At 51.2% G+C, this 13,715-nt stretch overlaps 1 protein-coding gene across 2 annotated transcripts in view; it reads left to right on the top strand.

Annotated features, from left to right (window-relative positions):
- LOC136497373 (coilin-like) overlaps positions 1–13,706 on the top strand; it is a 29,590-nt gene extending 15,884 nt beyond the window's left edge. The window contains exons 7-13 of one of the 2 annotated variants that reach the window (XM_066493167.1): positions 7,695–7,893; positions 9,074–9,111; positions 11,573–11,878; positions 12,552–12,623; positions 12,834–12,986; positions 13,067–13,277; positions 13,370–13,706. In XM_066493167.1, the coding sequence (XP_066349264.1) occupies positions 7,695–7,893; positions 9,074–9,111; positions 11,573–11,878; positions 12,552–12,623; positions 12,834–12,986; positions 13,067–13,277; positions 13,370–13,584 (1,194 nt within the window). In that variant the 3' untranslated portion in view covers positions 13,585–13,706. Of the gene's footprint in view, positions 1–7,694; positions 7,894–9,073; positions 9,112–11,572; positions 11,879–12,551; positions 12,624–12,833; positions 12,987–13,066; positions 13,278–13,356 lie in introns of both variants that reach the window. The other variant, XM_066493166.1, reaches the window with a different exon arrangement.
- The last annotated feature ends 9 nt before the right edge of the window (positions 13,707–13,715 follow it).

Below are 13,715 nucleotides of genomic sequence, written 5' to 3'. Positions count from 1 at the left end.
GAAGCCGTGGCTCATCGCCTCCAGGTCGATGCTGTCCTCGTAATGAGAACGAGCAATCGCTAAGGATTGGTTGACCCCGGCGCGAAGCGCATTCCTCTCGAGCTGGCGCACCCGAGCTGTGATCTCAACGGCACGGGCCGCGAGCGAGCTGATCCCCTCCGACCGCACCACCGCAAGGTCGTCGCAGGCCACTCCGAGGGCGGCGCTTAGGATACCGAGCTCGTCGCTCTCCGCCTGAAGATTCCTCCTCGCCTCGGCGAGGTCCACGGCCAGCTCGACAGAGACGCTCTCGGCCTCCAGCTTTTGGGTTGTCGTGCTTCCAAGCTTGGCCTGGAGGGAGCCGACCTTCTGCTGTGCATTGTTGCGCTCTTGGCAGGCCTGGTCACGCTCTCGGAGGGCCTGGTCACGCTCCTCGCGAGCCGCGCCATGCTCCGAGCGGTGCCTCTCCGCGGTTTGGAGCAGCTCATCCCGCTCCTTGCGCAGCCGGGCGACCGCCGCGGCATCCAGACTCGCCCTCTTCTCCAGGGTCGCAAGCTTCTCTTCGGCCCCCAGCTTCAGCTCCCTTTCCTTCTCAACCTCGGCCAGAAGGGCGAGGATCCGCGGGCGGGTCACGGCATCCTTCCGGAGTAGCTCGTCCCGCTCCTTCCTGACCTTGGCGGCCTCCTCGTCATCCTTCCGCGATCTCGCCGACAGGGCTTCGAACGCCCTCTCGGCCTCGTCGGCATGCCGACGGGCCTCGACCATCCGCGACCGAAGACTGTCCGCCTCCTCGGCGAGGGGAGTCAGCTCGGCCATCCTCTGCTGGGCGGCAACAAGCTGAGCGGTCACCTCCCTGCGCAGCCGCGCCTCCTTGACGTGGCGGTCCCAGGTTTCCTTCTGCTCACGAAGGAACCGAGACTTCCCCGGCTGCGAGCGATAAGGGACTGAAAGGAGACGATGGTCAGAATACAAAAACTATATAGAGAAAGAAAAGAGTGAGAAGCAGGGTCAAGCGAATGCGAATACCTAGCCGGAGGGAACGACAACGTCGCGCAAGGCACCTTGGGCGTGGTCTAGGGCTTCGAGCACGGACGCGACCCCCACGTTGAGGCTCTCCCGATCCATGCTCTCTGCGGCGTTGTCGAGAGTGAAGAGCGTCGACGTCAGATCCTCCGGACTCGCCCATCGAAGCAGGTGTTCGCCCCGCGCAGACGAGTCGCTACCCATCGACGTCAGGGCTAGGGACGGCTCCCCGTCGGCTCCGATCGCCGCCGACCCTTCTCTCCGTGACGTCCCCGTCGGGACACTCCCTCTGACGACGGAAGGGGTCATCGGTACGGACGCTGACTCCTCTCCCAACACCACGACCTCCGGGGACACCTCGGTCGCGTCTCCCTCCGTCCGGCCCACGCCAGATGCCATCACCTGGGCCGCCGATGGCGCGTGTCGTGCCGGTCCGCCCGTCACAGCCTCCACCACCTCCGCCTGCGTCGGCGGGGTCCCGACCAGCTGCGTCGCGCCCGCCACGGTCGGCAGCCCTGTCCGCCTCGTCGTCGGCAGCGGTATCGCCGGCTGCTCCGCGACCCCCGAAGGCGTCCCTTGAGCCCCCGCGTCCGCCCGTCCCGCCGAGGGCACGGGCACCACCGTGGGCAGCGCCTGACCGACCGGCGACGCAGTCACGCTGGCGCCGCTCCCTCCCGAAACGGGCGCGACGCCAGCCGACGGCTGCCGCCTCGCTTGAAGGGCGACGCTCTTCTTTGGCGCCAGCGTCAAAGGATTATGTTGCCTCCCGACGCTGCAAGAGACGAAAAGCATAAGTCACGATGAAATCAGACCAAAACAGGGAAAAACAGAGGAGCTGATGACTCACCTCATCGCCGTTGGGCGGCAGATACGTTTGGGGGGCGAACCCCCCGACCTCTGCTCCGCCTCGTCGGGGCGAGGCCGTTTCGAGCCCGCTCCCTGCTCCTGGGCAGAGGGGCTCGCTCCACTTGGATCTTGGGGCGCGACGGTAGAGCCACCCGCCTCCGCTGGCACCTCGGGCGCGGCGGCTGAGCCGCCCGCCCCTGTTGGCTCCTGGGGTAGGCCGACGGTACGGCCCGTCTCCGCCGGCTCCCCGGACGTGCCCTCCCCTCCATGGAACGGGAAGGGTCCCGACTCCTGCAAGGACGAACCGATACCTGTCAGCACATCCTCGTTCTCCAGGTCGTCCCACTCGATGTCGTCGACTACCTCGTCGTCGTCTCCATCATCATCATCACCGTCGCTGTCGGTGTCCTCCCTTCGCTCCCGCGCCTGCAGCTTCCGCTGCTGCTTCTTCCTCTTGTCCTCCTTCGCCTTCCTCAGCCGCTCGCCCTCGGCGCGATTCGCCGCCCTCACGGACGAATCCCTCGGCAACGACGCCGGGTGATCCATGAAGATGAGGCCCCTCGGCTGGTCCCGTCCCTCTCAAAGTTAGTATCAAGGGGTTGGGAAATCAATTGAAGAGTAGGAATGAGGAGCGGAAACTTACGAAGACGACATGGCCTGGTTCCGGCCACATCGGAGGATGTCCCGGCACCAGGTATACGAAATCGAGGGGGGCGCCCGTGTCGTCCGCGAAGGCTCCATCGCCTCCTTAATGCGTTGCGCGACCTCGGAGTGGGGGAGCGCTCCTTCGGTAAGCGCCGTTGCGTCGAACGACGCCTCGGGTGCCATCGCGTACAGCAGGAGCGCGCGCATCATCAACGGCGCCACCCTCCTTGTGTGATAGGCCCCGATGACGCCCGACCCCTTCAGGCCGCTCTCCTTCAGGATGTGGATGGCGGCGATGTTGTCCCGGATCTTCTTATCCTCCGGAACGCCCCACGTTCTCCATGACTCCGGGGCCTCTTCGATCAGGCGGCCGGTGAACTCCGGCAGAGAGGCGGCGGCGTCGTTCTTGAGATAGAACCACTGCGAATGTCACTTCTTGTTGGACGTCGACAGCCGCATCGGCAGGTACTCGCCGACCCGGTTGTTCCGGAGTTGGATGCCGGCGCACCCCGTCGGCATGTGCAGTTCCTGCCTGCCGCTCTTCTTCCTCTTCTTCTGGAGGGTCACGGCGAAGAAGTACCTCCACAGATCGAAGTGAGGTTTGATCCCCAGGAATCCCTCGCACAGGGCGACGAACGTCGCCATGTGCTGGATTCCGTTGGGATTGAGGTGCTAACTCGATCTTGTAGTAGTGCAGCAGCCCCCGAAGAAATCTGTGGGCGGGGGAGGGCGGGGGTCGCTAATCCATGCTCATGGAAGTGGGCGAACGGCACCACATAGCGTTGGGCGACGACGACAGATCCTCCTCGCCGGGCAGCAACCACTCCCCAGTCGAGGTCCGCGCGCGGAGAAGACCGCGACGGACGAGGCCCTCCATGCGCTGGAAGGTGATGTCAGAACGCCACCACGGATCCATTGGAGGTGGGGACGGTTGGATGCGGGCTCGACGGCGGCGGGGATGCGGAGACGGGGAACCCTAGGCGATTGGTGGCAACGGTCGTGGCTGCGGAGGCAAGGATGCAAGGTATGAAACCTGGGGGGGCGAACCCTTTGGTTTTATAAGGGCGACGGGTGCGAGGAAACCAATCGCCCTCCTGGATCTCCGCGCCTGCCACGATCAGCCACAACGTCTCGCCGCGGGAAGTGCGCACGCAATCTCTGTCCGTTCCCTCGCGAAACTCGCCGGACGTTTTGCCTCTCCGGACGGGCCACGATTCGTCACGAGTAAGAGGAATACGGATCAAAAAGCACCTCTACGGCCCCCCTGGGCTTAAGATGGCAACGGGGACCCGATCCCCGATTCTCCGCGGGGAATTCCCCTATTAGGGGACGGGGATGGGGCTAAATTCATCCCCATGGGGATTTAAACGGTAGGAAATTGGTCCCCGTCGGGTTTGGCGGGGATGGGGATGGTTTCGTGTCCCCCGTCCCTGTTCCCCGTATCCTCGGCCCACTAAGCTGCTACGCAGGCGCGCACCAGTAAGGCAAAGCCCACCTAAAGGCCCCACGCAGCCGAATATATATACTACGGCTAACCCGAGTTCTATCTATCTCACCTCCCGCACCAGACACACTCCGCTGACGCGCCGACACAACACCACCACCAGCCTCCGTCTCTGTCTTGCCCTCTCCCTTTCAGGCCTCATCTTCCACTTTCAGCAGTCTGCACAAGGCACCCCACCTGGCCACCTGCATCTCCATACGGGCATACGCCGAGCGCCCGTTGCATACTGTGCTGCGTTCCAAGGAGAGAACACGGCATCTCAAATCCAGCAAGAAACGACCGAGCAAGCAAAAGGGATAGGACGTGGTCTGTGGAGGTGCGGCTCAAATCCGTTGGAGCCTGCTCCTGCTTCTTCTGTGTAGAATCAGAGTACTACTAGATCCATCTATGTACAGTGTGCTTGTGCATTGGAGCCTGCTTTTGCTCCCGCCCTCCAGATCTGTGTGCTACTAGATGCTCTCTGAGTGTAATGATGTATGTCCAATGCATTGTGTGCTTGTGCAATGGTGCCTCCTTATTTTTATTGGAATTTCATGGTGTTAATTTGTTCTTATCCTGCACTTTTATATGGTTGTATTCTTCTTGGCTGTGTCAGTTGAAACGGGGACGGGGATCCCTGGTGTTCAATTTGTTCTTCTGCTCTTTTATATGGTTGTATTCTTCTTGGCTGTGTCGGTTGAAACGGGGACGGGGATCCCCGCGGGGATGAATTCCCCGCTCGGGGACGGGGATGGGAGAAACTCGAGCCCCGACAGTTGTGACAGTGACGGGGACGGGGAAAGTTTGTCCCCGCAGGGACGGGGATGGAGAGCTGTTCCCCGACGGGGAATTCCCGTTGCCATCTATACCCTGGGCCCAGGAGTTCGAAGGTTGGCCCATCGACGGGTTCGACAACCGCTCCGGGCACCCTTAGAGTAAGGGATGGGCCCGCAAGCGGCCAGTACCCAGGCGCACGAGCGCCACGGGCATCCCGGCCCACGATCGAGTCTCGGCCGGGTACGATCCATGGGTTTTCCCTAAAGAAAGGCAGAGAGCCCTCGGGACCGGTCGAACGTACCCGAGAACTATATGGATTCACCGCTGAGAATCTAAAGTCGGTGACCAAGCTGACCCTAGTCGAATCCCGGCGAACGGGATGCCGAGACCCCACTCGAACGAGCCAACTAACAACTCACCAAGCACCACGGCTCATCCATAGATGAAAATTAGGGCACGGCTCACCCCTCCGGTTGCGGAAACCATTGACGGGGTGATAATCACAAAGGCGAGTCGACCTTCGACCGGACCCCCGCTACGCGCGGGGCCTCGAGGAAAGTTGGACTCGCATGGAGACCGGACGCGCGGTCACAGAACGACGGACCCCCGCGGGGGTCGAAAATCAGGAAAGACCTTTTCCAACCCACCAAAATCTCACGGCCATACCCGCGAAGGGTCCGACCTCGACGAGAGGGAATCACCGTCCCCGGGACATGCCGTGGGCAACAAAAGAAGGGCAAGGCCCTCAGAGCCCTCTCGTTCGGAAAAACCTCCGAAGGAGTATTCTACTCCTCCGCAGGCTCGGGGGCTACTGTCGGGGACCAATACCAGGGTACCCGAAGAGGAGCTAATAACCATCAATATTGATTTGTCCGAGCAGTCAAGAGCGCGACTACAGCTCCAAATGACTTCCAGGTGTGCTAACTCCGCCTCGCCCGACCCCTGAGGGTGGCTCCGCCTCGCCCGACACCGAGGCCGCGGGCTCTGCCTCCCCCGATCCCTGAGGGTGGCTCCGCCTCGCCCGACACCAAGGCTGCGGGCTCCGCCTCGCCCGGCCCCTGAGGGTGGCTCCACCTCGCCCGACACCGAGGCCGCGGGCTCCGCCTCGCCCGACCCCTGAGGGCGGATTCGCCTCGCCCAACCCCTGAGGGTGGCTCCGTCTCGCCCGACACCGAGGCCGCGGGCTCCGCCTCCCCCGACCTCTAAGCGTGGCTCCGCCTCGCCCGACCCCTGAGGGTGGCTCCGCCTCGCCCGACACCGAGGCCGCGGGTTCCGCCTCGCCCCGACCCCTGAGGGCGGGCTCCGCTTCGCCCGACACCGAGGCCGCGAGCTCCCTCTCGCCCGACGAGGACCCGTACCGCCGCCGATCACTCCAGGTCTAAGCGTATGGGCCTGGGTCAAAGCTCTGACACCATGGAGGTGATCGGCACGCCTCGATATAACCCGTGGCCGTGACGGGCCGTACCTGAGGATTCACATCAGGAACTGCGTCGGGCGAACCGGTGCTGTTCTGCCTAACCCTCATACGAACACTGAAAGGTGCGTCAGTTCGCCACGACGTCCACCAGGACGGAGTGGAGCGCCACGACCTGGAGACGACGCCTGCGCATGGCGCTAGTGACGGACAGGGCCGCGACGTGAAGCTGTCCCTGTTGACATCTATAGGGTCGGCGGGACCTGCATAGAAGAGAAGAAGGACCCGGTGATCCTGGAGGACTTCTCCTTCTGATTCTCCTTTTTTCCCTCCGCTGTAACCCCTGCTTTCCCTTGGTCTATAAAAGGGAAAGCGGGGCGTCCCATTAGGGGGATCGGAACTCAACGCAACACACCACAAGAGACTCGAATCCGATCAACTCACCGAACTCCGAACATACAACCGAGCAGCGACCGAGCTCTCGGCACTCATTCATCCTTTCCATCAGAGACTTGGGACCTGTCCCTTTCTCGCCCGTTTATAACCCCTACTACGAACTTACAGTACTAGTAACACGAGCATCAGCAACGAACTGGAAGTAGAGACATTCTGCCCGAACTAGTATAAACCTCGTGTCCTCTTAGCACACTATCTGGGCCAGACGCGCAATATTAGAAATTTAGTAGCCGGTGGCAACTCGAAACACCGACAGTGGGACAGGACGGAACAGTTCCGTTCTAGTTTTCTGGGTTGGGATGATCCTTGTTCTGCGTTTGGTAGGAGGGATGGAGAGCGAGAGGATGGATGGATGGACTGTTTTGGATCCGTTGGTTGCCGTCAACGTGGGCCCCAGATATCAGCCACCTTTTATTTCTTCCTCCCTTCCCTCGTTTGCATGCACACCAGCCTGCCTCTGCCTGCTCCGGCTGCCTCCACCTGGCGGTGCACCTCTGCCTGCCCGCCCGCCCATAGCGACAGCGGCCCTCCTGGATCTATGCCTCTCACCGCCCCCACCTAGCCGCCGCCTCCCTACTCCGCCACTGTGCTGCCCACCTGCTCCCCGCTCACATGTCTAGAGGATGCCCACGCAGACGGACTCAAACGGCGTCGGGAGGGGATGAGCTTGTCCTCCAGATTTTGAGGTACGGGGACCGTCCCCCATCTAGATGGAATATTTCTCTTTGCTGGTGTCCCCCCTACATACCTTACTCCCTCAGTGAAGGAGAATATGGTGGGGTGTCTGACGATTGACAGAGAAAGTTGTAGGAGTTGCACATGTGGACATGCAGGGATTGAGGGTTAGATTCTTGGTTTATGTGAAATCTTAGTGGGGAAAATTACTGCAGTTTATGACAAAAAACATTATTATTCTATTGTATTCCGGTTGTTGGATGCATCGACTTTCATGGTTTGCATGTCTGCACTTGGAACAACATTCCAATAGCTGACTGAATGTTCTGTTGACCAAGCTGCTATATTATGTTGTGCACTTGTGCTGATCAATATATTCATGTATGTATACTGCAGAATGTGCATGAAGATTCACCAATAGCTGCTGGTTTTCCATCATCGAGCAATCAAGATGGCTTGCCTGTTCCATCAAGCAATCAAAATGGATCACATGTTCATTTTTCAAGCCTCAAAGCAGATGAGGAAGAATCTGATACATCGGAAGAGATTGTCCCAGTTGTGGTTCGGCCTGGTCACATTCGCTTTGAACCAGCAGGTATAGCTCTACCCATAAAGAATCTAATAGTACAGGAATTTGCCAACTCGTGGGCTGCATCTTAATCTTCTATTCTTTCTCTATCTTGATAGAACTAACCTTTCCCTCTTTATTTTTTTATGTTAATTCAAGTCTATGCATTACTTGGCTGGGTTTACCACATGGGAAATCTGTTCATGGTCTTGTTAGAGGGGGAAATGATGATCAGATAGTCCTGGATGCTTGCCTGCGTATGCTTTGAATAACTGCCTCATGTTTCTTCATATTTGTATGTGCACCATATGCATGCAACCAGGCACATGCTTATATTTCTATATGCGCCTCTGTGACTGTGATATTAATGGAGTGCCATGTTATTTGTGTTTTTGTCAGTAGGTAGAAATACAAAATGTTGCTGACCTACATCCTGTCTTCATTACATTTTTTTTTCATCCTGAATTCCATTACTTCACAACAATGGAATTACAAGAATTGTACGAAACAAAATTTAAAGGACATTAAAACGACGAGCACACACATTTAAGCGCAAAGGGCTTAACATGTGTGGCAAACAAACCACTAATGTCTGACCAACAAAGCGTGCTTTTAGACAACAGGCCAGCTAAAACTATTCCATGTCTGAACGGCATGCTTTCCTAACATTTAACAGTAGTACACTTTGAGGGGGGAGAAGAAAAACTATGTTCTGGAGTAAAAGATGATAGGGAAGGCAATAGGCAAATTTAGCAGTTTAATGAGTTTGACAATTAAAAGTGGCACAAAGCAGCATTATTTTCTTTCTGTTGGCAAAGAAAAGTACAGCACCACTGATAGCAGGTAAACACAATATCATAGTCAGTTTCATAACAATTCCCTTGACACTATCATAAGGCCTCTAATTTTCCTACACATTGCAGAACTCTGGTGTTGTGAGCTGCTGATTTGCTTGCAGTAAGAATTATCACCATTGATAACTAACTGTGTTCTCAATTATAATGCATGTGTTTCAGCTGAAATTAAGAAATAAGAAGTTTGATTTTTTTAGTAGTGCACTGTATGAAACCTAAGCGTTTTGGATGGAAGTTGGAAGTCAAAGCTGTTGTTAGGGCTGGCATGATGGACCAATGTTAAAATCTTCAGTTGCTACTTGATGTCCATGTGTTGTGTTAAAGGCAACTTAACATATATACTCTCTTTGCAGGTGGAGAACCTGACAAATTGCCAGCAAAGGAATTACAGGTTCGCCACAGTTTCTCTGGTTCTCTTCATCGTAGTTTCATGCCTTTCCTAACAATAGCTAAAAAATTTTAGGCCTTTTTTTTTTAATTTCGTTGAGATTGCCATCTTCTCTTATGGAGGAAATATTAAGTACATAATAGTGCATTAGTGAATGTATGCACAAAAAACTTGTATGTATCTGATCTGAGTGGGGTTTGGGAGTTCCATCATCTCTCTCGAGCTGACTTAGAGCAACTCCAGCAATAGCCCTTAAAACAAGGCCCCTACTTTTGAATTGAGGACTCCCCTACTTTGAGGGTGCCATGTTTTCTAAGCTCAAATCTAGCAAGGGCCCCTACTTTCTCTCTTCATTTTCACACATACTCTATGTATTCTATTATTTTAACACAACATCAATTCAAACTATAATATTGGTAGTTTATACAAATGGTACATATTTAAATTCACGATTTCATTTAATGACAATTCATAATTTTCAAAATCTCAAACAAATTGTCATCTCAAGGCAAATATAGTCTCATAGAAAACTTCCTGCTTTCTATTCTATTGAGATGACATTCTTTCTATTCTAGGCTGCAAAATTCAGAACATCACATGATGGATAAGTCTCTGTGCTGCTTTGTGGGGCTGTTGGCTGTACTGCTGCCACAAGGAGGGGACTGCTGTTGCTGCCAAGTGCCAAGGACAGCACAGCACCCTTGACTAGCATCTTAGCATCTAGGACTAGCATCTAGGACAGCATCTTAGAGGACAGCATATTAGGACAGCATATTAGCATCTTAGACTAGCATCTTAGACTAGCATCTTGGCATATGCTTGGCTGCCTAGCAGCTATAAATATGTAACCCCAACCCCTCAGGTTGGTATGGCATTTGTGTGAGCTTGTGTGAGAAATAGACAAGAAAATTGCCCCAACTCCTAGTGTCATCCTCTCTCGATGAGAGTAAGAATTCTCCTACTACCAAGAGTGAGAATTCAGCGACTAACAACATAGACAAGAAAATTGCCCCAACTCCTAGTGTCATCCTCTCTCGATGAGAGTAAGAATTCTCCTACTACCAAGAGTGAGAATTCAGCGACTAACATCACAACCATAGTATTACAAACAAAGTGCATAAATGTAAACAACCATCAAAACAAAAATAGTCCATACCACAAATGCTCGACAAGATCATCTCATGTGCTTGCCTACTTTCAATCACATGTATCCTTAGGATGAGGGCCCATATAAGGACATTGCTGGAGTTGCTCTTAGGACTTATTAGTTTTAGGAAGAAGTCTATTTTTGGCCATCGGACAATCGCCCGAGTTGTGTTTTGGCCATCAAACTCCAAAGCCAAATATCTTTGGCAGTGGAACATGACAATTTTGGCCCCTCGATTGGTTTCAAAGTTGGGTTTGCCTACATATGTATTTTTCTAAAAAAGAATACTATGATTAAATCTCTAAAAATTCATAACAAATTCATTTTAAATATAAATATACATACCAATTTTTTCTTCTTCTAAAAATACATTCCATCTATTGGTGTAAGTTGGGGTCTTGTTCCTGTTGCTAGTGTTTTGTTGCTTGTAGTCATGACTGTTATCTATCTAAATTATCGTTTTGTGCTATGTTAGTCTAGATCAACCATATTTCTAAAAATATGGTTTCGTGTTTTTCTTTTAAAATGAGTTAGTTATGAATTTTAGAGGTTTAACCATATACTCCGTTCTAAATTGTAAGTCGTTCTAGCTTTTCTAGATATATACTCCCTCCGTCCCAGAATATAAGGCGTAACCACCACTAGTTCAAAGACCAAGGAATGTATTTAATTATCTCTCTCAACACTATTATTACTGCATCGATGTACATGTGTCTAGAGAGAGCACGCCTTATATTATGGGACTTGAATAAAAGGTGGTTATGCCTTATATATTTGGACGGAGGGAGTAGTTTTTACTATGTATCTAGACATAATGTATATCTAGATGCGTATCTAAAGGTATGTACCTAGAAAAGTCTAAATGACTTTCAATGTGGAACGGAGGGAGTATTTTTTGAGAAAAAGACATATATAAGCAATACCGCCTTTGAAACCAATCAAGGGCCAAAGTTGTCTGGTTTTAGTAGTTCTATGACAAAAGATGTTTGGTTTTGTAGTTAGATGACCAAAATCAGACTTGGCCACACTCAAGTTTGATCTAATGTACAAGGTTAAGTTTCTGTGTATGTTTGCCAGTATGATCTTGTACACCTGATATTTTCTCTAGCTTATAATGATATTATCACAATTAATGATACCATCATTTTGTTTCAGAAGATAATTTAGGGGATCAATAGCATCGTTGAGTTTTTAACGATTGGTTGGGATCAAGATAATAGGAAATATTGCAATTTCTTCCCTAACCTGAAAACATGGAAAAATGGTCAGCAATTGGTTGGACCTGCTGTCCCATTGATGTTTTTTTTGTGGTTTCAGGGCACATTCCAATGGAGTGGAACAATGAGCAAAAAGAAGGGCCAGAAGTGGGGAATTGATAGCTCAAACAAGAAAAATGCTGATATCGGCTATCATGCAGGAATAGCTGGAAGCAGCACAGAAGTTAACAATCATGTCAGGGACATTAAGATTACTGAAAATGGCTTCTGTGCTGTCAGTAATCGAAGGAACAATGAAGGCAGTAATATTAAGTTGTCCAGTGCGAAAACTGTTGCTAATGAAGAAAAGTCTAGTGGTGAACCTTTCGATTTTGAGAGCTTGTACCCCCTAACGCGACTTCCAAAGGTATTTCATTTGTTTTAATTGGGATGGGAGGCTACTGATTACATCACATGTGCTGGAATTAAATAGGATAATATATCAATATATAAACCCAGAAAGAGGATGCTGTCTTGCAAAAACATGAATATAGTCTACAGATAGGCTTTTTTTGTATTTATATATGATGAGGGAATAAGGGATAATCTTGCTACAAGGGCAGAAGATACAATTCTGTGTCCATTCTAACATTTTGCCAATATATAAACCCAGAAAGAGGATGCTGTCTTGCAAAAACATGGTTATATATAGGCTTTTCTTATATTTATATGTGAGGGAATAAGGGATAATCTTGCTACAAGGGTAGAAGATACAATTCTGTGTTCATTCTAACATTTGCTATGAAACAATTGAACATTCTACCATACGTTGATCAGTTGAGAATTAACTTATCTGTCATACATGCAATTGGTTGATAATTTGTACCTTACCCTGAATCAACATATGTTATGTACTAAAGTGAATATTAATAATGGCTGAAAATAGATAGCTAACAGTTTGGGGATTAAGCCTCTAATTGGCTGTCTGTTCTTGTGCTTGAAGTTGTAGAAGTTTTGTGGTATATCAGGGCATAGGGTCACGATAATGGCAAACTTGCTTTCCCTCATTCAAGAGTTTACCTGTCTTTTGGACCTTGCAGGAGGGAGATCTGATTGCCTACAGATTGGTTGAGCTGTCTTCCATGTTGTGTCCGGAGCTGTCTGCGTATCGTGTATGATATAATTTCATTTGCATTGTTCAAGTACTTTTTTTTTCTCAGGGTTGTTTGAAACAGAAGTGATATTAATGCAAACTGGACTGAGCAACTTTTGCATGCTTGGGGCTTGGGGAAACTTGTAATAAAAAGGCATGGCGCATATTGGACTAATTGGCTGGGTTGAATTTTGGCAAAACTAAGTCATGTCTCACCCTGCTATTTCAGGTCGGAAAAGTTCTTATATATGATCCCATATCATCGCGTATCATTCTCTTACCCGTTCAAGAGTATCCAATCACCACCGAGGAAAAAGAAAACAAGGACGAGTCAGATATGCTTGCGGACTTGTCACCATACAAGGAAGATGGCTCCTTGGAGGTAATCAATATTTCTCTACTTCCTAGCCTTGTTACCAGCTAGTATAACCTGGAATGCGTCATGCTTAATATCTTCTGCAGATCGAGTACTCTTCACTTCTTGATGTAAGGCTACTGAAGGGTATTGAACCATTGCTAGGGGCTGCCAGTACTCCCTCTGCAGAAACATGTAATGAAGTTGGATCAGCACTGGCTGGAAGGCCAGTTACCTTACACAAAAATGAAGGCAATATTGAGAACCAGAAACCACCCTTGGTGGCAAACAACACTAAAGATGAAGAACGCACACTAGGTACAATAGTTCATACCAAGCATTGTCCCTTGAAGTATTTTGGTTTTATACCAAGCATTTTTGTTATACAATAATTCAGATACGTTATGCAGGAAAATCAGAAAGCACGGTTTGGGAAAAGAATGATGAGCCCAGTGATAAGGTCGATGTTCAGGAAAATGGCTGGGGAACATGGAAACAAAATGCTAGTACGTCAGCTTGGTCTTACAGAGCTCTCAGGAGCAGCGCCCTTGGCCCGACAATGGCAATGCTACGAGGGAAAAACAGCCAGAGGGGTAAACCACCGTATCGAAAGAATGGCAAGTGATGCCCAAGTATCTAACTTCAATGGTACCTATGTAATCCTAGGTTGGTCCGATCTTTTGGGGAAGGTCAAGCAAGTTGAAGCAGCTGATCTTATATATGTAAAATTTGGCGAGGAAGAGTGACTGCCATTAC

Source organism: Miscanthus floridulus, chromosome 12 (assembly GCF_019320115.1).
Source record: "Miscanthus floridulus cultivar M001 chromosome 12, ASM1932011v1, whole genome shotgun sequence".
NCBI lineage: Eukaryota > Viridiplantae > Streptophyta > Magnoliopsida > Poales > Poaceae > Miscanthus > Miscanthus floridulus.
Note: the sequence above shows the minus strand (reverse complement) of the source record. Positions and strands in the feature narration are given on the sequence as shown.